The sequence below is a fragment of the Gopherus flavomarginatus genome, chromosome 5 (assembly GCF_025201925.1).
Source record: "Gopherus flavomarginatus isolate rGopFla2 chromosome 5, rGopFla2.mat.asm, whole genome shotgun sequence".
NCBI lineage: Eukaryota > Metazoa > Chordata > Testudines > Testudinidae > Gopherus > Gopherus flavomarginatus.
This window is the reverse complement of record NC_066621.1, coordinates 52,431,210-52,451,756: the sequence shown is the minus strand read 5'-3', so window position 1 is coordinate 52,451,756 and position 20,547 is coordinate 52,431,210. Positions and strand designations below refer to the sequence as shown.

Here is a 20,547-nt window from a genome sequence, read left to right as displayed (position 1 = left end):
GGCATTAGTGCAGAACAACAAAGAAAGCCTTTCGCTGTTAAATACTGCCAAGGTTAGTAGGCATCGAAATAGGTTGATCTTGGAAGGGGTTTCAACATCTGTTTGTAAAATCCATGTAATTCTTTATATCTCTTCTTTTGTAAATCAAACACTCTGTCAATTTTAAATATGAAAAATGAATGTCATCAGCCAAGCACACATGAACAAGCCTACAGTCTGTTTTTTAATGAAATAGACTTTAATTTCCAGCATCCATTATATTACTAATGATTTGATTTTGACAGTGTGCACCTTAAATTTGCTACTTTCCTTGAATCTTTTGGCAGCTTTCCTTCAAGGGTGTTTTTTGTTCTTCTTAGTAAAGTTATCCAGCTGAATGTCCAATTACTTCATTTGGGACCTGATCCATAGCCTGTTGAAGTCACTGAGAGTCTTTCCATTGATTTCAGTGGGCTTTTGTTCAGGCCCACATTCTTCTTCTCCATGACTGAACATGAGGGGATGAGTAAAAACTGAAACAGGCACTCTCTCTCAACAAAGTCGTAATCTTTGTTTGAAAACTTTAAAAATTTATGACTAGTATTTATCCAGTGCTAACCCATTCCAGTTCAGTAATTCATTCAAAATCCATCCTTGCCACTTTGCAATCTGAAAAACCCAGATTCTAGAAGACTTAGGTTTTCAAGTGAATTTAGTGATTTTGACAGGTTCACTACTCTGAAAACCAAACTCCTCCATCAGTGTCCACAGAAGAGAATAGCACAAAAGTAGTGGCAGTGCATGGTTCTCCATACCACCCTGCTTATGTGCCTTAAGCTAGCTTCAGTGAGGAAAAGATAGTGGGAACAGGAGTGTTGTTCATTCTCCATGGCTTGCACCATTCATGGTCTTTCTGCTGAGACTGCCAGCAATTGTGATTGTGGTTTTTGTAGTGTGGATTCTTGTTCATGAGGATCTGGACTGAGCCCATCAACTCATTTCACGTAGTCGTTTCCACCTTTTAACTGGGTAGGAGCCCTAACACAAAGATGTTGGGACTCCCTCAAGACCTTTTCCACTCATTTCCAAGAACTCCCTTCACTTCCAGTCACATCAGTTAGGTTCATTTATTTGGCATACAGCAAAGCAACACTGAGTTGATCAGACTTAAGCGTAGGGGCTGAATGTAGGGTGCACCAAACATCCAAAGTTAAACAGCAAACCTCTTCCTTTATATACAGGACTACAAAAGGTTTAACAGATGGAAGAAACATTTGAATGGAAGACATATGGAAAATAAATGTGTTCACATTTTTGTCTCTGTTTTTCCTACCCTTTAAGAAATGAAACATTCAGGATAATTCTCTTAAACTTTTGGATTCTGCACTTGGGATTTCTAGAGAACTGCCCAGGTGCAGTGCTGTTCTGTGAACAGCAACAGCTCTTGTTCCCCAGACAGAGCACTGATCTTCACTAGCCTTGCAAGCAGGAGTCTTCCTGTGGTTTTTTTTGTTTTTGTTTTTTGTTTTGTTTTTGTTTTGCAAGTGGTATTATCTGAGTTTATTTAATATTACTTTCTTGCCATAGCAAAGCCTAATGATGCAAGTGATCTCTCTTTCTTGGAGACACTGAGAGGAAATAAATACTGTATGTGTAATCTAAGGTCTGAGAAAAACTTCAGCCCAAGTGCATAATAAACATTGTGTGTGTCTCTTACAAGAATGATACAGAATGTTAAACATGAAGTGCAGTTCCTCAGCTAATTTTAAATAGTCATAGCTCTGTTGAAGTCAGTGGTGGTAGCTGTCAGTTTTCACCAGTTGAGAATCTTCCCTGAAGAGTTAGCTTCTACTTTATATTGTATCCCTTTTAGCTCCAGAGAAGAACAGGGCAGAGTTTGGCCCCATAAGTGCATACATATGAAACAGTTAAGGAAAATGGCTTGAATTTAAATTATTAACTAATTATAGAAATATTTTGTTCTACAGCTTGAGTCTACAGTGATGCCATACCTACAAGTGTTGTCTGATTTCAGAGAAGGAGTGCGACAAATTGCCAGAGAAAAGAGAGGTAAGGGTTAACTTTTCTAACATTATTGTAACTGATATCGGGGGGAGGAGAAAAAATTAAATGTCATTTTTTGATTATCTGATTGACATAAATAGCGTCTCTGCTTTGAGAATAAAAATGGCTTATTTATCTATACATATACACACTTATCTGTATACAAAAGTAAGCCAGAGTTAGTTTGAATCTTTAAATCTTTGCCAGGTGTCCTTTTAATTTATGATTATCTTTTTCTGATGCTTTTCGATACGTTCATGTTAACCTATTGTTAAAGTATACAGAATTTCATATCATTGGGAGAGGGAACATGAGGAGTGTGAATGTTCTGTTTCCTGTAGTGCCCACAGTGTGCTAGTTGATTGCAAACATAAAAGAAGATGTAGTCCCTGTCCTGAAGGGCTTACATGCTCTAAAAAGTGTAAATTGTAATTATTCCTTTTATTGGAACCCTCAACCAGTTTGAGTACAAACAGGCTGAGGAGTTTCTTTGTGGTTTGATAGCATAATCTAATCACAAATCCCCAGATAGCATTTTGTGATCTCTCTGGAGTATTCGTAGGGAGTTTGCTGAAGGTTGCTGTGGACCTTTTTCTTCTCCCTGGAAGATCTGATGCTGCTTTGCGTATTGGCAGCAGAGCTGTATTGTGTTACAAATGCTGTTCTATTAATCTCTCTATGCTTTCGCTTGTTGATGAGCTCCTAATGGATTTCTTGTTGTTCTGCCTACTATTCCCCAGGGGTTTTTATACATCTTCAACATATATTTGATACTGATTTTCTTTAAACTAATTTCATGACTGAGAGAGAGTCTTAAAGGCAAAATAGGAAATATTGATTATGTTTTTTTAATAAAATGGCTTGGATTCAGTAGGTTGATAATAGTTAGCAAGGAATTCTAATTCTGTTCCCATTCTGAAACGTATTAGCCAGAACAAACAGAATAAATATCTTACAAACACAAAAATGCTTCCATTGATGTGATCATTCAGATATAATCAACAAACTTATGTTGGCCTAGTTGATCTTAAAAATAGTTTTACTGGTTTCAAGTTTTTTATATTTACTTTAATTTTGATTTTTTTTTTTGAAGTTTCAGTTCTTCAGTTCACGAGATGAGTTTGAGTGCCTTTTACTATTTAAAACATACATAAAATTTATTTTTTCTTTATGCAAAAAAACCTCACGAGTTGAGGTCAACTGATTCACACTAATAGTTGTGAGGTTTGAATGTCTAGGGCAGGGGTGGGCAAATTTTTTTGGCCTGGGGGCCACATCAGGTTTCCAAAATTGTATGGAGGGCCAGTTAGGGGAGTCTGTGGCTCCCCAAACAGCCAGGTGTGGCCTTGCCCTTGCCCCCTATCTGACCCCACACACACTTCTTGCTCCCTGACCACCCCCCCTGTGTTCCAGGGGTGGTCAGGGCACAGGGAGAAGGGGTGGTTGGATGGGGCGCCCCATCCAACCACCCCTGGAACACCTGGCCCTGGCTGCCCCCTGCCACCCCATCTATTCCTTCCCCACCCTCTGACTGCCTCGACCTCATCCACAACCCTGCTCCCTGACCACCACTCTGAACTCCCCTGCCCTCTATCCAACCCCCCCTGCTCCCTGCCCCCTTACCGCGCTGCCTGGAGCACCGGCAGCTGGCAGCGCTACAACCACGCCTCCCAGAGCACCAGGACAGGTAGCCGCGCTGCCTGGCTGGAGCCAGCCATGCCACCACGCAGCACAGAGCACCAGGTCAGGCCAGCTCTGCAGCTGCACTGCCTGGCAAGAGCTAGCAGCCCCGCCGCCCAAAACATTGCGCCGGCGGCGGGGTGAACTGAAGCTGCAGGGGAGGGAGAACAGTGGGGGAGGGGCTGGGGACTAGCCTCCCTGGCCAGGAGCTCAAGGGCCGGGCAGGACAGTTCTGGAACTCATTTACCTTGTTGATCCAACAGAACTCAGATTTATTAATCTTACAGGCCTTCTGCCTGAAATAAGTCTTTTTAAATGGTTTCGATTAGTGGTTGGGAGTGTTGCCTCTGAGTTTATACTTCTTTTTTTTTTTTTTTTTTTTTTTTTTAATTGAGGTTATAAATTAAGGGAATGTCTTCTTTTTTTATAGCCAATTGCTGGCAGGATAACATTAATATGAATAATTGTGTTCTAATTTTGTAAATGCACCCAGAGGCTTACGTTAATAGATATGAGTCTTTTATAAAACTAACTATAAAAATAAATAACTTTTTTGCCAGTAAGGCAAGCCACAAAGCATTCCACAACCCAAGCACCTGTAATCTGGGAATCTTGTCAGAGGACCAGAGGGAGCTGTAACAAAGTGTGTATTCAAACATTACTGAATAAACTCTGTCATCAACCAGAATGGCCTAATTGTAGGACATTCAAACATCATGTGAAAAGAAGTCTTTATCCATTTCACAAGACTGGCAGACATCTGAATCTGAAACCTGCATTATTCATTCTTAGTGAAATCTTGATTAACCTCTGAATGTTTCTATTGATGATGATAAATGGGGAAAGAAAAATACTGATAGTGTTGTTTGCTAGTGTACAGTGGGCAGAAATGACTCTAAATAAAATGATTTCATAATTTCCAGGAAACGTGGTGGGTTTTTAACTCATCCCATTATGTAAAGTAACTTCACATCATGTGCCTTTTAGGTTTTGTTTCAGTACTTGGGTAACTTCTGTGGACATCATCAATCTTTGATGACAGTGACAATTTACAGTTGGTGCAGCTGAGATCCATAAACAAGTTCCCCACTGTCAGTTAAAGCCTCTTGCTGGGGTGGTGCTAAAATGGAGAATTGGCACAGTTCAGCCATAAGATAGTGCATGGAGCCGCTGTGCTGACATTTCTACAGGCACCAGCTGATAACCTCCTCTTATAAATTATGAATTTCTCATGTATAAATTCCTCATTCTCTTCTACCTTGAAGGATTTCTTCTGCTGCTTATATTTAATAATTCATAGGTTCAGACTGGTAAATATTTATAACTCAAGCAGACATTGCTTTTATTACACAGTCAGTAGATCTATCATATTAATTCCGTGCATGAGATATCATCATCACCTTTCAGTATAACAGATAATGGCTAAACTCATCTCTGGTCTCGCTCATTGACTTTGTTAGACTTACACCAAAGATGAATTTGGTCAGCTGTGCCCACCTACCCAGGATAAAGAAAAACAAACAATTCACTGGAGATAGACTGCAGACTAAAGCAAACAGTTCTTTTTAAAATGGAACATTTTCATATGCATACAAAGGCCAGGGTTGATTCCAGCTCCTCAAGCAAAGAACAGATGAGTCACAGGAACACCAAGCAAAGGCAAAGACTCTGATTTTAGTAGTTTAGACAGTGAGGGGGTGTGCATCTGCACCTATATGTGTCAGTGAATAACTGAAGAAAATAGACCCTCTAAAATAATAGCTTACAATTAGATACTTTGATTCCATTATCTAAGCCTCATAATGGATGCTGAAGACTTTCCCTGGTACACCTCTGCCTCGATACAATGCTGTCCTCGGGAGCTAAAAAATCTTACCATGTTATAGATGAAACTGCATTATATCAAACTTGCTTTGATCCACCGGAGTGCGCAGCCCTGCCCGCCCCCCCCCCCCCCCCGGAGCACTACTTTACCACATTATATCCGAATTTGTGTTATATCAGGTCATGTTATGTTGAGGTAGAGGTGTATGTGCAAGGTATTGAGAATTATCATCAAATGTTAGTGTTTCTTATACAATATATCCACTAAGAATTACTTGGAAGTGTTGTTCAGTATATTGAACCCACTGAAACATGGGTGCAAGAACAATTTACTGGGCAGGGCGGGAGAAGAACCTACTTATTAAAAACTCAAGATGTAAGTTGACTCAAGTAATCTTGTCACCATCAGCCTCCTCTAGGAAAAAATGCTTACTATGAATCAAACAAGGATACTAAATTTGGATTGCCAGCAACATAAATACATCCAGAAGCTCTTAATTTCTGTACTTGCTCTTGGTGTTGTGTGAACCACTTCTGTTGCTTCTCAAGTAACCAATGTATTTCCTCTTTTCATCGCTTTCTTTTATCTCTGAGTAAATACATGTAGGTTTTTTCCTCTCTTTACTTATGTCTTTGATCGGTACCTATTTTTGTACGAGTGATAAATCTGAGACCCTGATCGCTTGTGGCCATTAACATCCAATGGCACTTCTGCAAGAAAACAGTTGTTAGCCATGCTGTCCTAGTCAATTTCCAATTCAGCTAAATCACATTCTCCTAAAATCAATCAGTGCTTTTGCAAGTGGCTGACTTGGAGAAGGCTAGAGTGAAGTGGATAATGAACAGAAAAGCACTTTGGGAAAGATTTTCCATAGAAATGGCCAATGCCTTTATTTATCACAGCTTTGAAAATGTGTGATATTGGAAGGATACAGGAAAATAGCTTCTCCACTGTCCTGTTGTGTGTAGGTGGGATAGATGTGATTCAGTAGGGCAGTGGTTCCTGATTTCACCTATTAGAAATCCTCAGGCAACAGGTAGATGGACTGGCACTTCCCTACATACCCTCATGCCATGCCTTGGCAGAGTTCACAGGATTTAAGGCCAGAAAGGACCATTCTGATCATTTAGTCCAACCTTCTGCATAACATAGGATAGGATTCCACCAAGTAGTTTCTGCCTCAAGCCCATACCATTGTTTATCCTTTAAAAAGATAGCCAGTCTTGATTTAAAGACTTCAAATGATGGAGAATCTGTCAAATATCTAGATACATTGTTCTAATGGTTAATTACCCTCACTGTTAAAAAATGTGCACCCTATTTCTTCTCTGAATTTGTCTAGCTTCAGCTTCCTTGCTGTATCCTTTCTAATTTCTGTCTACTTTCTCTTTTCATCATCTCTCTCTGTTCCACTCATCCCCTCCTTTCTTGTGATGTCCTTTTCTTTACTACTTACAATTTTATTCACTTTTACTTTTTTCCTTGGGGAAGATTTTAGTGTATTTTTTTCCCTGCCAACTCATTCTGCCACTCACCAGCAGGCTACAAAGTAATTGGGGCAGGACACATCTTTTGATTGCTTTGTGTTTCTGGGACACCTGCTTTTGCAGCAGAGGTATGTTATGAGAGCAGAGACAAACACAACGCTTAGTGTGACAGACCACTTCCTATATCTATACTACTGTACACAACCTACTCCTGTGGCTATTTTTATTAGGGGACCACATATCACAAGAGCAGGGAGGTTTCAAGTATCCTAGAGCATTAATCACAGCAGTAAACTCACAAAGAGCAGTCAAGTGGCTCCAGGCAGGGTGCAGCTTTTCCAGCTGCCTTGAACCCTTTCTTCTCCTTCCATTCTGCCCCACACCATCATAGACTAGGTTAAGAAATGCCATCCAGGTTAGGAAATGCTGCTTTAGGGAACGTTGCTGTGAGAAATTCTGAAACTGCAATTCAGTATAGGAAATAGAGCTACCAAGAAATGCTACTGTGAAATAAGGCCATGTTTTCATTCATTTAGCAATCAGCCTGAAAGAGAGAGTAGACAGGAAGCAGTGATAATGACAAAAGGCACTTAATAGCTAGAGATTTTTAATATATAAAAAGCTAAAATAAAGTTCTGTGTAGTTGCATTTGTTCTAGTCAGCGCTGGTTTTTTTCAGTAGCGATTGCACTTTCCTGTTTTGTGAGCCAAAATTAAAACTCGGGCAATGCTGCCAGAAAAAAACATGCTTTTAATCTAACCTCAAAAATGTTGTGTTAGAAACTAAATATCTATAAAGATTTGCTAAATACTTATCTGAATTAGTGAATCAATATTAAACATTAAGCTGCCTGTCTTTGAAATTTCTCTTTCCCCCTCCATTGCTAGATTCTTCAGCAGGGTTTCTTTAGAGGATTTGACAAAGCACTTGGAAGTAGATGTTAGGGGAGCCTTCATATATGTTTGATTAGGTGGGGCTGGAGATTCAAAATATATTTGAACAAAAATGTTATTTCAAGCTCCAGCAATTAAGATTTCTTTATTAAAAATCTTTTAAAATTCAAACAAAAGCATGTTAAATTATTTCCCTTGACTGACATGATCAACTGGTAATGGCTATATAGGTGATATGCTTCAAGTCTTTACAACGTATATTACAAACACTCTCCAACTTATGCAAGTGTTTTGTTCCGAAACGCTTTGTGTAAGTCAAATTTTGCGTTAAGTCAGGGACTTATACCTGACAATTATGCACCCAAAAAAAACCAAACCAAACCCCACTTACAGAACTTTTTCCATAAGTGCGGGTTTTCATAAGTCAGGTTTGCATAACCTGGGGAGCGTCTATACTGTTAACCCATCCTTCCTCCCCCCCACACCTGTTATATTTGTTTCATCCAGCTGATGTCATGTCATTAGGGTATAATGTAAACTCATTGGCGTTGGGGCTGTCGTTGCATTGCATGTAAGTTGCGCCTAGTAAAACAGGGTCCCGATCCTTGACTGGGGCTTTGCGGCACTACAAATAATAATGGTATCAGACATTTAGGCAAAATATAGCCTCAGTTTCACCCCTGTGTAGTTGACTTAGCCCTCTGTGAAAGAGACTTACAGTCATGACATCCAGTTGTTTTACATAACTTGAAGTGATTTTTTTAAATTATACTTATTGACATTCTGGAAGATAATTAGATGTAGCTGGCAAAAAAAAATAGTGACTATAGCTTTTTGTGTATAAAATATTCAAATTATAGCTCCACTTTCACGAAACTGTTTCAATGGTTAATCAAGTGAAGGAAGAAATGGTTTTGATAATTTTGATGAGAGAGGAAATGAGGGGACATGATCAAACTATATGCTGTTCAGAAAGGTACACAGGAAGTCTCTTGATTTCTAAACTCAAGAGTAAGGAGACACTCAATGCAATTATAAGGTGGCAAATTCAAAACTACTAATAAAAGGATTATATTTTTTACACAGTGAATAAATAGACTGTAGAACTCACTGCCACAAGAAGTCATTGAGGCCAACAGTTTAGCAAGATTTAAAAAGAGACTGGGCAATTTATATGGAAATCAAGAAGATCTAAAGTCATTATGTCAATAACATTTTTGAAAGGATATTAAACTTCATGCTTCAGAGCTCAAGTCAGTCTAACTATTAGAGACCTGGATGAGACCTAATGTAAGGGGGCAGATTTTCCCACAACTGCCTCCTGTGAGGTTCGTGCACATTTCTCTGAAACGACTGGTTTTGGCCACTGTCTGATACAGTATACTGGACTAGATGGACCTCAAATCTGTACTATAGCAATTCCTATGTTCCTTTTTACAGGCAGGGCCGGCGCTTCCATTTAGGCGACCTAGGTGGTCGCCTAGGGCACTAGGATTTGGAGGGGCGGCATTTTGCCACCCTTGGCGGCAATTCGGCGGCGGGGGATACTTCCACGCTCCAGGTCTTCGGTGGCAATTCTGCGGCGGGTCCTTCACTTGCTCCGGGACCTGCCACCAAAGTGCCCTGAAGACCGGGAGCTGCGGAAGGACCCCCACCCTGCTGCAGAATTGCTGCCAACGACCAGGAGCGCGGAAGGACCCCCGCCTAGGGCGCCAAAAACCCTGGCGCCGCTCCTGTTTACAGGAACTAGTCAGACACCAAAAGTTGCTATTTTTCATCCTTGTATGGAATGTTGAAGTCATTAGTAGCATGCTAAAGTAATTTTAAGAGACAAGTTCACAAGGTACAAGAGGCTAAATTCACAAAATACTGTATCTTTTTTCCTTAAAACACTGAGATGAGGAATTATATTCAGGGCTAGAAATAATACATTGTAATGCCACGTGATCAGAGGTCTGTTTAACAGCAACTGTGAGACTCCTGGGCCTCTAAGCAGTTACATCACAGAGCTTGAGATATCTTGTTTTTTTGGCGTACTAGCAGCATCTTGGGAGGGGATGACAAATTCCAGGTCTATCTAGAAGAAACATGCTTCTCTGTCACACAGGGTCAAGAGATTACATGTTGTTTCTTCCTCTGGCTCAGTATAACCTTCCTTACATCTATCACTTAAAAAAAAGAAAGAAAGAAAGAAAAGGAAAAAAAGAAACTGGTCTAACTGTAGTAATTTTTTATTTGCATTATATAACTACATAGCAGTGTGGAGGAGAAGTAAATTGTCATTTTAAATTTGTCAGAACTTTTAATTTTTCTGTGCATTGTAGTAACTGAAGTACTGCAGTTGAGTGATGCTCTTCGAGATGACATTCTTCCTGAGCTTGGAGTTCGATTTGAAGATCATGAAGGTAACAAATGGTCTCTGTATTGTAAACTGTAGCTGTTGCTAAAATTTGGTGAATTCTTTTCTTAAGATATTGAAAAATGTCAGTATGATCAAGAATAATCAGAAATCCTTGTCAAACTTACTGAATGCACAGAGCTTTAACAGATTTAGTTTTTAAACTTTTAAAAGCATTCAGATAAAATGTTTGTTTGCATCTCCTTGTATGGTGCTTAGCTCCTCAGTCATTTCTAAATGGTCATTTGGTGGCATTTGCATTTAACTTAGTAATACAGTTTGAAAAGACTACTGCAGGATGTGTTTCAAGAATCGTTTGTGATACCAGACATGTATGTGTTGGAACTGCTATGTGTTTATTTTTCTTTGTTTCTCCAGGACTCCCAACTGTGGTCAAATTGGTAGACAGGGAGACGTTACTAAAAGAAAGAGAAGAAAAGAAAAAGGTTTTAAATTCTTTCATGTTAAGCTAGTTTATGTATTATATTATTTTGCACATGTAAAGTAAAACGCATGTCCTTACTGACATTACATATTCCCTTGCTGATTTGTGAGAAATGACCATTTTTTAATACAAACAAAATGGAAAATAACACACCCAAACTGATAGCAAAACTCAAGTGGTGCTTGAGAAAAGGAATTTGAGATAATTGCTTGAAAGTATGCTATGGGGAATTGAAATACCTTTCCAAGTTTCAAAAGCCTTTATACAATTATGATGTGCTGAATATGACCTATTTATGCTTTTTTCTTCCTGGTAGAATAATTCCTTTGAATAAATTATTCTGCTATATTTGTCAATACAAAGCAAAGGTAAATATTTTCATATAGTTAGCAGTACTGATTTGACATCTGCTGATAAAAACAGAATAAAATTGCTAAGTCTTCATTAACGTAGCACTGAATGAGGCAGGATTCCTGTGGAAAAAAAGCATGTGATCGTAAGACTGAATTGTAATGCACACCCACAAGGTGACTGAATTAATGCTGCATAGGAACCTTAATTCTAGTATTCCCTAACTTTGGAGTGTTTGACTTGCAACCGTAATAGTCTTTTGATGTAATTTTTTGTGTATAACTTCTATATTTTAAAATAAAGTGGCGGGGGGAAAGGCAATTCCATCATTTGGAGTTCATACTGACTAAATCTGGTTTGGAAAATTTTGGTGTGTTTTTTCCATGGAAAATTTTTGACTCTTTTGGCAAAAAAATCAGAAATGGAAAGTTTTTTTTCAGCCAAAAATTTGAATATATTGATTAGGAAATATAGTGCCACATGGGAGTTGCAGTTCAGGTCCTTGTGCCCTAATTCTTTTGTGTGGGCTGGGCTCCCTGGCTAGACTATACATCTCCCCTGCTGAAGTATGCTCAGTACTGAAAGAATCTTTGGAGAATTTAGCTGTCAGACTCTAACAAGTCTGAGCTTGGGTAAACTGAGACTTTTCAGAGATTCATAACTTGGCCAAATTTGGACATTTTTTCCCATGGGAATAGCAAAAGGCTCATCTCTCTGATACAAAGATGACCCTCCTCCCAAATTTCAAAGCCTTTTTTCAAAGCACGCCAGAGCATGGTGCACTAGAGCTTCTCAATTACAGTTGTAAGGATTATTTAATATGGGCTTAATAATATATTGATCCCTAATCTCTTTCTGAGTAATCGCTGAAACCCTTCTGTTGAAACTTCCCAAAAATATTCTGGCTGAGGCAGAAACCAGGCAGGGAAAATTTCAGTGTGAAGAGTTGGTTTGACAAAGGTATAAGCAACTGAAAACAGGGTCTTATAACAGATGCATTGAGCAACCATAATTATAGGTGTCATTACCAGCTTTGCCTATAATCAAATATCTAAAACTTAGAGCTACTTAGCTGACGTTAGTAAGAAATAACCTAATGCAATGGTTTAATTTTGATTAAGTAGTGCTGTTTTTCAATTTGACTTTTTATAGATTGAAGAGGAGAAAAAAAGAAAGAAGGAAGAAGCATCTAGGAAAAAACAAGAACAGGAGGTAAATATTCAAATATCTTTTTAATTTACATTAAAATGGGCATTATGTTTTTGAAGATGTGTGTTAATGGCTATATTCTTATGCAGGCAACAGTACACTGTGGGCCAAATTTTCAGCCCAGCCTTAGCTGGCCCTCAATTTTTTTTTTAATTTAATTTAATTTTAATTTAATTTTTTTTGAATGAAAATTAATGAGGTGGGCAGTTTTTTGCCCACAGTTATTTGTGCCTACAAATTAGGTCACTTAGATGTTCACATCTCTGATGGCACCGTAAAAAAACTTACCACACAATCTGAACAGAGGTGGTAGGTGCTTCTTAAAATATTTTGTAGCACATTTTTTTAGTGCATAGCTGTGAGTAGGATACAGCATGCACAACCGTTTTAGAGCTCTGGCAGTTAAGGAACATTTCACTTAGAGAGGCTTCTGCCTGTGTCATTTATATTTTCTTCTCCTTATTATTGTATAGATATGTATCTTTTTCCTTAAAAGTCCATCTGTTCCTGCTGCTTATGCTTCACCTGAAGTCTAACTCTCTCTGAAGACACATTCATCTCCACAGCATCTAATTGTGATTAGCACAAATTCTTAAGACTTCAGGTGAAAAATAAGCACCAGGAGCCAGATGCTCTCTTGTAGAGCAAAGCTCCTATTTCAATGCAAACCACACTAATAATGCAACACAGTAAAGTAAACCTTCAAAGTATGATCTGCAGGGAAAATTGTAAATAGAATGTTTTCTTTTCATGAATCTCCAAGCATATTTATCCATTCTTTTTAAAATAGTTCATGACTTCATTGCTTTTAATGATCTTGAGAGGCCACCATTTTCATTAAAACCAAAGTTTAGTTTTCCTTTAATATGGTTTAGTTATTTTAGGCCCTGATCCTGCTATGACCTGCATGGACCCCTATTCAAATCAATGAGATTTCTGCTTGGGCATAGGGAAACATCTGCAATGAGCTCATTGCCAAATAGCTTACTTTTTATGTTTGTACCTAAAATACAACAAGAGCTCAAATTAAACAAAAAGTCCATGTGGCTTCTGCACCACATAAGCTGGCTATTCTGAGCTGTTGTAGGGGGAAACAGCACTTTTGTTTTGTTTTTGTTTTTTGTCTTAATTGGTTCGTAACTGAGTAATTGTTGCAACAAAGTACTAAGTTAATTACTTATTCCTCCAGACAGATATGTTTAAGATTTATATAGAGCTATCCCTCAATGATAATTCCTTTCTCTCCACATAATGGACAAGTGTGATGTGGGTCTCCTTGATTTGCAATTTAGATCATCTGTGCATCAATACATGTACACTCAGATAGCTTTTCAAAAAAGGCCAAGTGACAGTGTAATTCATTAGGATGCTAAAAAGTGTAAAGTTGTAATGCATATTTTATATTGCAGGCAGCAAAACTGGCAAAGATGAAGATTCCACCACATGCAATGTTTAAATCAGAGCTTGACAAATACTCCAAGTTTGATGAAAATGTAAGAAAAGTGGGGAAATTTTCTTTATGCTAATTGAAAAGTAAGAACTTATTAATTGATTAAAGTGCCTGATCATTTCCACACTGAAGTCAATAGAGCGTTATCAGTTAATTTCATGGGAGCAGGTTCATGCTCTTACATGTTCACTGAATTGTATAACATTGATGTCCTGTGTAAGGGTGTATGTAAGAGCCATAACTTAGGGGGGTTGCATAACATGTCTTTGTCTTCCTAGCCATCCTGCTACTGGGGAAGACTTCTATGATTTTTAGGATAGAAATCTTAAGGATTAAATTGCAGAAACTTTCGGGTGGGAGGCAAAGATTATGCACACACCCTGTCTCTCCCCTCCTCCCACTCCAAAACCTGGCAGATTCAGGGGGTCTGTTGGAGACCCAGACCATTTGCATGGAGACTGTGGGCCTCTGTCCACTGTGCCCCCTTTCCCTCTCTCTGACAGCACAGCTCCATTGGACCATGCTAACAGGTTCTATCTGCCCATTCCCTGGAGGGTGAAGGCCAGTTCTATCTGGGAAAGGTAACTGTATTACTTTTTCTGAGTAGCAGCTGCTGGATCAGCACTAAGACAACATACATTGCCCCCCAATGTGAACCCTTGAGTGCCCTCCACGGGCAAGCAGGAGTGGTGCTATATAGGTAGCTGAGCCCCTGCCATGCAGAAGTGTAACGAGCACAGGGATGACTCTCTGTTGGCAAATCATGGGGAGATAAGATCTGGGCTGAAACTTAACAGCAGTCTCAGTATGATGTGGAATATTTTATTGCATTTGCTTTAAAATCTGGGGTTTAATAATAAGCTGATATGTCTTGAATAGTGGCCTAAAACTCCTGATTTACACAAGCCCTCTACTATGGTGCTATGTTCATTCATTTAGAATGTTATATATTAATTATGCTGTTACTCCCTTCTATTAATAATGCATGATTCTGGTGGAAAAAGATGAACCAAAGGCAAACAAAGTATCTGGATGAAAATTTCTAAGATGTTAGTGTTCTTAATATTCCAGGGATTTCCTACCCATGATACAGAAGGTAAAGAACTCAGCAAAGGACAAATGAAGAAACTGAAGAAACTTTATGAAGCACAGGAAAAACTTCACAAGGAGTATCTACAAATGGCTCAGAATGGAACTGCAATTTGAGAACAAAACCAGGACATTCTTCTTTTTTAATATAAAGGCGAGAGCTGGGTTATTATAGGAACAGTAAAGAGCATATATTGATGCTCGTATTGTGTTTACATGTTCTACTGTGGACAAGCTAAAACTACTTGTTTACGTGGATTAATATATCATCTAGTTTAGAGTGTCAATAAAATTTTATTATTAAAAATGAAAAGACCCTGTAGGATGTTTGTGTCGCAATCATTCTAGATTGAACAATTCTCTTGAGGAAGACACTGTTCAGTCAGCAAATCCCCATAGGTTTCTTGCTTGTTATAACCTCTTCAGGCCCCTGGGTAATTTCTCATGCATATCGCTCTTTAGCTAACTAATATCCAATGTAGCTTGTGCTTTGGAATAGTTAATGTCATAACAAGTAGAACTTACTGAGACCTACAGCAAAGCTGATGAATTTGTCCCACAGCAAGAACCATAAATATTTCTCAAATGATTTCAATGACATTACATAGGCAAGAAGTACTATAAATAGTTCAGGTATGATGCTTCTGTTGCTGTTTTTCAAAACCCCAATTATAGACAAATCTGTGTATCATAACTTTAGTCCCAGATTTGGACCTTAGCGTCCAAAATATGGGGGTTAGCATGAAAACCTCCAAGCTTAGTTACCAGCTTGGACCTGGTACTTGCTGCCACCACCCAAAAAATTAGAGTGTTTTGGGGCACTCTGGTCCCCCTGAAAAACCTTCCCTGGGGACCCCAAGACCCAAATCCCTTGAGTCTCACAACAAAGGGAAATAATCCTTTTTCCCTTCCCCCCTCCAGGTGCTCCTGGAGAGATACACAGACACAAGCTCTGTGAATCCAAACAGAGTGACTCCCCCTCTCCGTTCCCAGTCCTGGAAACAAAAGCACTTTCCTCTTCACCCAGAGGGAATGCCAAATCAGGCTAGCAAATCCAACACACACAGATCTCCCCCTGATTTCTTCCTCCCACCAATTCCCTGGTGAGTATAGACTCAATTTCCCTGAAATTTCCCAGTAAAGAAAACTTTAACAGGTTTTAAAAAGAAAGAAAAATACATACAAATGGTCTCTCTGTATTAAGGTGACAAAATACAGGGTTAATTGCTTAAAAGAAATATGAATAAACAGCCTTATTCAAAAAGAATACAAATCAAAGCACTCCAGCACTTATATTCATGCAAATACCAAAGAAAAGAAACCATATAACTTACTATCTGATCTTTTTGTCCTTACACTTAGAAACAGAAGATTAGAAAGCAGAAACTACTTCTCCAAAGCTCAGAGAAAACAGGCAGACAGACAACAAAGACCTCAGACACAAAATTCCCTCCACCCAAAGTTGAAAAAATCCAGTTTCCTGATTGGTCCTCTGGTCAGGTGCTTCAGGTGAAAGAGACATTAACCCTTAGCTATCTGTTTATGACACTGTGGTATAAGCTAACTGTCATTTCCATAAGTTGGACTGTCACAGCCCTCACTTGGCCAAACAGGGCAAGAATGTCCCTCCCTGCTTGGCCCAGCTCAGCTTGTGACTTCAGTCATGTAGATGAGTGGGTGGGGAGAGAATGGACAGGGCCAGAGAGTGGGAAGAGGCCTGCTCGCTTTTTCCAGCACCCCTCACTGGCCAGAGGAACAAAGGTGCTCCACATAACAGGGTGAAATAACTCTCAACCTCCTCTGAGCAACATGGAAGCAAGGGGAAAATTGTGAATGTTACAGTTCACTGTCTGGTTTGCTCCTGGGACAGTGCAGTTATGCATTCTACTGAACTAAAGACATCTAACACTGTTAAACACTGCAAATTCTGAACAGATGACTGAGTCTTTAAAGACACACCCTATATTCTTTACTTTCAGTGAATTCTGTAGCTCAAACAAGATGTTCAAAAGTGACTAGTGATTAGGTGCCTCAATTTTTGGGTGGTTAACCTGAGACATCTTAAAGGGGTTCTCATTTTTAGAGATTGAGAATTTAGCATTCTGAGAGTGCAAATTTCAAGTTTTGTACGCACTGTCACCTCAATGAGCATTAAGGCCTTCCTTACTGCCATTTGGTGGGAGAGGTTGAGTGGGGAGCACTTTGACAAAGGTACAGTTGTCTGCTGATTTGGGATGCAGCTTGGGGAGCCCTAAGAGTTCAGTATAAATATCCAATAGAACAAGGCTCAAGGAGGTGGTCTTGAATGTAAGTAGGGCCCAGTTTGCTCAACTTAAGGTCTTTCTAAAGAAAGCAAGTTTTGAGTAATATGACCATGGCTGCACACCGTGCAAGCCAATTTACTGTTGCATTTTGAACAAGCTGCAAGTGATGGAAATACCCTGCTGTGACCTGTTGAGAGGAAATTACAATACTCGTCCTCACTGTTGCAATGATATATGTTGCTGTTTGGAGGTCAACAGGGGATTGCTCAAGTGAAACACACTGCTACCATGTCTGGCTCTCAGCTTTCCACAAAATAATACCCGCAATGTATTAACTTTACTCACTATCTATAAACAAGTCCTCTCCATAGGGAGTAAGCTTTATAGGGTGTGCCTCCTCATCCAGCAACTTCTACCCAGTAGAAAGGCTTCTGTCTTCCCAGGGCTGTGGATGAAGAAACTCTGACATACCCAGCTTGCAGCAGCATCTGAGCATTTCTCCATACCTGAAGCTGAACTTGAACAATGCAGAGTAAGAGAGAGACAATTGAGTTGATGCTATTTTAGTCCATATTTAGACATTATCTTGGTAAACCTCCTATATTGTTACATGGATTACAGGATAGCTCAAGGGATGCTGAATTTTTCAGTATTTTGAGGCACATGTCCACTATTACTGATTTGATTCCATCTTCTAGGAATGCCTTCTACTATTGAAAGGCAGTGCCAGACATTCCAGCAAGGTCCCTTAGTTACTACTACAATATCTTATGCATGGTCCATTGTGTCAAATTTTGCTGAGAAGCTCTGTGACTGGCTGCTATTTACAACCAGCATATCATTCATGCTGCCACAAAATTAATCTCTCCCATACAAGGCAATGGTCCTAGGCCATCATCATGGGGTCATCGCTTGTGAAGGGTGCTGGGTTTTACAGGTTTCCAGCAGCAATGGCAGAAGCCCAGTAAAGAAAGGTGAATCTAGACAGGTGTTGCCTAGTTTATGCACAGTAAACAAATGTCAACAAGAGTATTGGGTTACCTTAAATTTATACTATCATATATAGATAATAATGATGAGAAACACCTTGTCATGCATTGTTAAATATATCTTGCTGAGGAAACTATTGTCCTTATAACAGTGTACACTGTTAGAAACATCTGTACTCTAACATTACCCCTTTAAAATTATTTATGAAAGCATTTTATGTTTCTGTTTCTACCTGCCCACCAAATGGCAGTAAGGAAGGCCTTAACGCTCATTAAGGTGACAGTGCATCAGGTTCATCGCTGCCACTTAGGCTAATGTCACATCACATACATAGTAAGTCCATTGACTTACTGATGATCAAAGCACACACAAGAATACAAGTAAAATTTTATGATTTGTTTATTGCTAGATCCTGAACAATATTGTTATCCAAAAAAAAGGAGTTCCAGATATCTGGGGCTATACTAGTATAGTTGATTGGCAGTAACACTAGTTGCTTTCATATTTCTCCAGAGTATACGCTATATAGAAAATCCAAACATAATGGTTTCCTAGAGTTTGGCTTTATTTATAACTGAAGTAAAACAAGACACAGCCTGCGCTTTCCCTCTCAGCTTGGCTGTTGCTAGTGTTTCCCTGCAAGACCACTGTCCCTTCTGTATCAAAGAAATGCTCCTAGCCCTCATATATATATCTATATCTAAACGGGACACATCTGTTCCAGCCCCAAGGTGACTCTGCAAAGTATCTCCACATGTTTATGCAGGATCACTTGAAGGAAGGACCTTGCTTCCCCATGCAGAGTCCTAGAATGTGCCAGCATGTTACAAAAGGTTAGGCAGCTGTCAGTACAATAATTCATATATAATGGGGTCTCAGCTTGAGGGAGAGGACTAAAAAACCACCCAAGGAGAAAAAGTACTTGAAATGTACTAGTTTGCTTAACATTTGTAGGAGTACAAGTATTACAAGATTCTGTCCTCCTCAATACTTTGGTTGTTAGACAGTCTGTCCACAGCCTATCTAAAATGGAATTTAAAGGAGGGGTAGTAGCATTTACAAGAGTAACTGCTTTATTGTTAAATACACCCTTGTACATCCATCAAATTCATTCTTTCCACAAGGAAGGTAGTATTAGAACAAAATCTGAATAACAGCCATAGACATGTTATTGAAATAGAAATAAACAGCCTGATTCTGCACTCACTAAAGCCTACATGGAAAGACTCCTATTGACTTCAGTGGGAACAAGCTCTGGCATAAAATAATGTATTTGAAAAATGCTTTTAGCAGAGTATTGGGGATACTTCTCCAGGGCTTTTATGAATAACAGCCATAAAAATCTAGAAGAATCCTAAACAGCCCTGAGTCATAAAACAACTGAAATTTTAAATGTGAATGCCTGAACACCTGAGATCTCTCCAGATCCTCTTTTCTGTACAGTACTGTATCATTAGAGATTTGCAGGAAGTCAGAGAAACATGTGGCCTCATTCTGTTTTTACTTATGCCAGTGAGAACTGAGGCCTGGTCTAAACTACGCGTTTAAACCGATTTTAGTAGCGTTAAACCGATTTAACCCTGCACCCGTGCACACAAGGAGACCCTTTATATCAATTATAAAGGGCTCTTAAAACCGGTTTCTGTACTCCTCCCCAACGAGAGGAGTAGCACTGAAATCGGTATTGCCATGTCGGATTAGGGTTAGTGTGGCCGCAAATCGACGGTATTGGCCTCCGGGTGGTATCCCACAGTGCACCACTGTGACCGCTCTGGACAGCAATCTGAACTCAGATGCACTGGCCAGGTAGACAGGAAAAGCCCCGCGAACTTTTGAATTTCATTTCCTGTTTGGCCAGCGTGGAGAGCTCACCAGCACAGGTGACCACTCAGAGCTCATCAGCACAGGTAACAGTGCAGTCTCCTGAGAATCGAAAAAGAGCTCCAGCATGGACCACACGGGAGGTACTGGATCTGATCGCTATATGGGGAGAGGATTCTGTGCTAACAGAACTCCGTTCCAAAAGCCGAAATGAAAAAACCTTTGAAAAAATTTCCAAGGCCATGATGGAGAAAGGCCACACCACGGACTCACTGCAGTGCCGTGTGAAAGTTAAGGAGCTCAGACAAGCCTACCAGAAAACCAAAGAAGCAAACGGAAGGTCCGGCGCAAGGCCGAAAACATGCCGCTTCTACACTGGGCTGCATGCAGTTCGAGGGGGGTCCGCCACCACTACCCCACCCCTGTCCGTGGATTCCGAGGTGGGGGCGTTAATCTCAGCCATGGCTGAGGGTTCTGCAGACGGGGAAGATGAGGACGAGGAAGAGGAGGACGAGCTTGCAGAGAGTACACAGCACTCCATTCTCCCCAACAGCCAGGAGCTTTTTCTCATCCAGACGGAATTACTCTCCCAGTTCTCCCAA

The 20,547-nt window shown here is 39.7% G+C and overlaps 1 protein-coding gene across 3 annotated transcripts in view; it reads left to right on the top strand.

Moving 5' to 3' along the window:
• CARS1 (cysteinyl-tRNA synthetase 1) overlaps positions 1 to 15,189 on the top strand; it is a 49,716-nt gene extending 34,527 nt beyond the window's left edge. For 2 of the 3 annotated variants that reach the window (XM_050953690.1, XM_050953691.1), the window contains 6 exons: positions 1,968 to 2,049; positions 10,253 to 10,333; positions 10,705 to 10,772; positions 12,275 to 12,334; positions 13,741 to 13,824; positions 14,853 to 15,189. In XM_050953690.1, the coding sequence (XP_050809647.1) occupies positions 1,968 to 2,049; positions 10,253 to 10,333; positions 10,705 to 10,772; positions 12,275 to 12,334; positions 13,741 to 13,824; positions 14,853 to 14,987 (510 nt within the window). In that variant the 3' untranslated portion in view covers positions 14,988 to 15,189. Of the gene's footprint in view, positions 1 to 1,967; positions 2,050 to 10,252; positions 10,334 to 10,704; positions 10,773 to 12,274; positions 12,335 to 13,740; positions 13,825 to 14,284; positions 14,363 to 14,852 lie in introns of all 3 variants that reach the window. The other variant, XR_007774501.1, reaches the window with a different exon arrangement.
• The last annotated feature ends 5,358 nt before the right edge of the window (positions 15,190 to 20,547 follow it).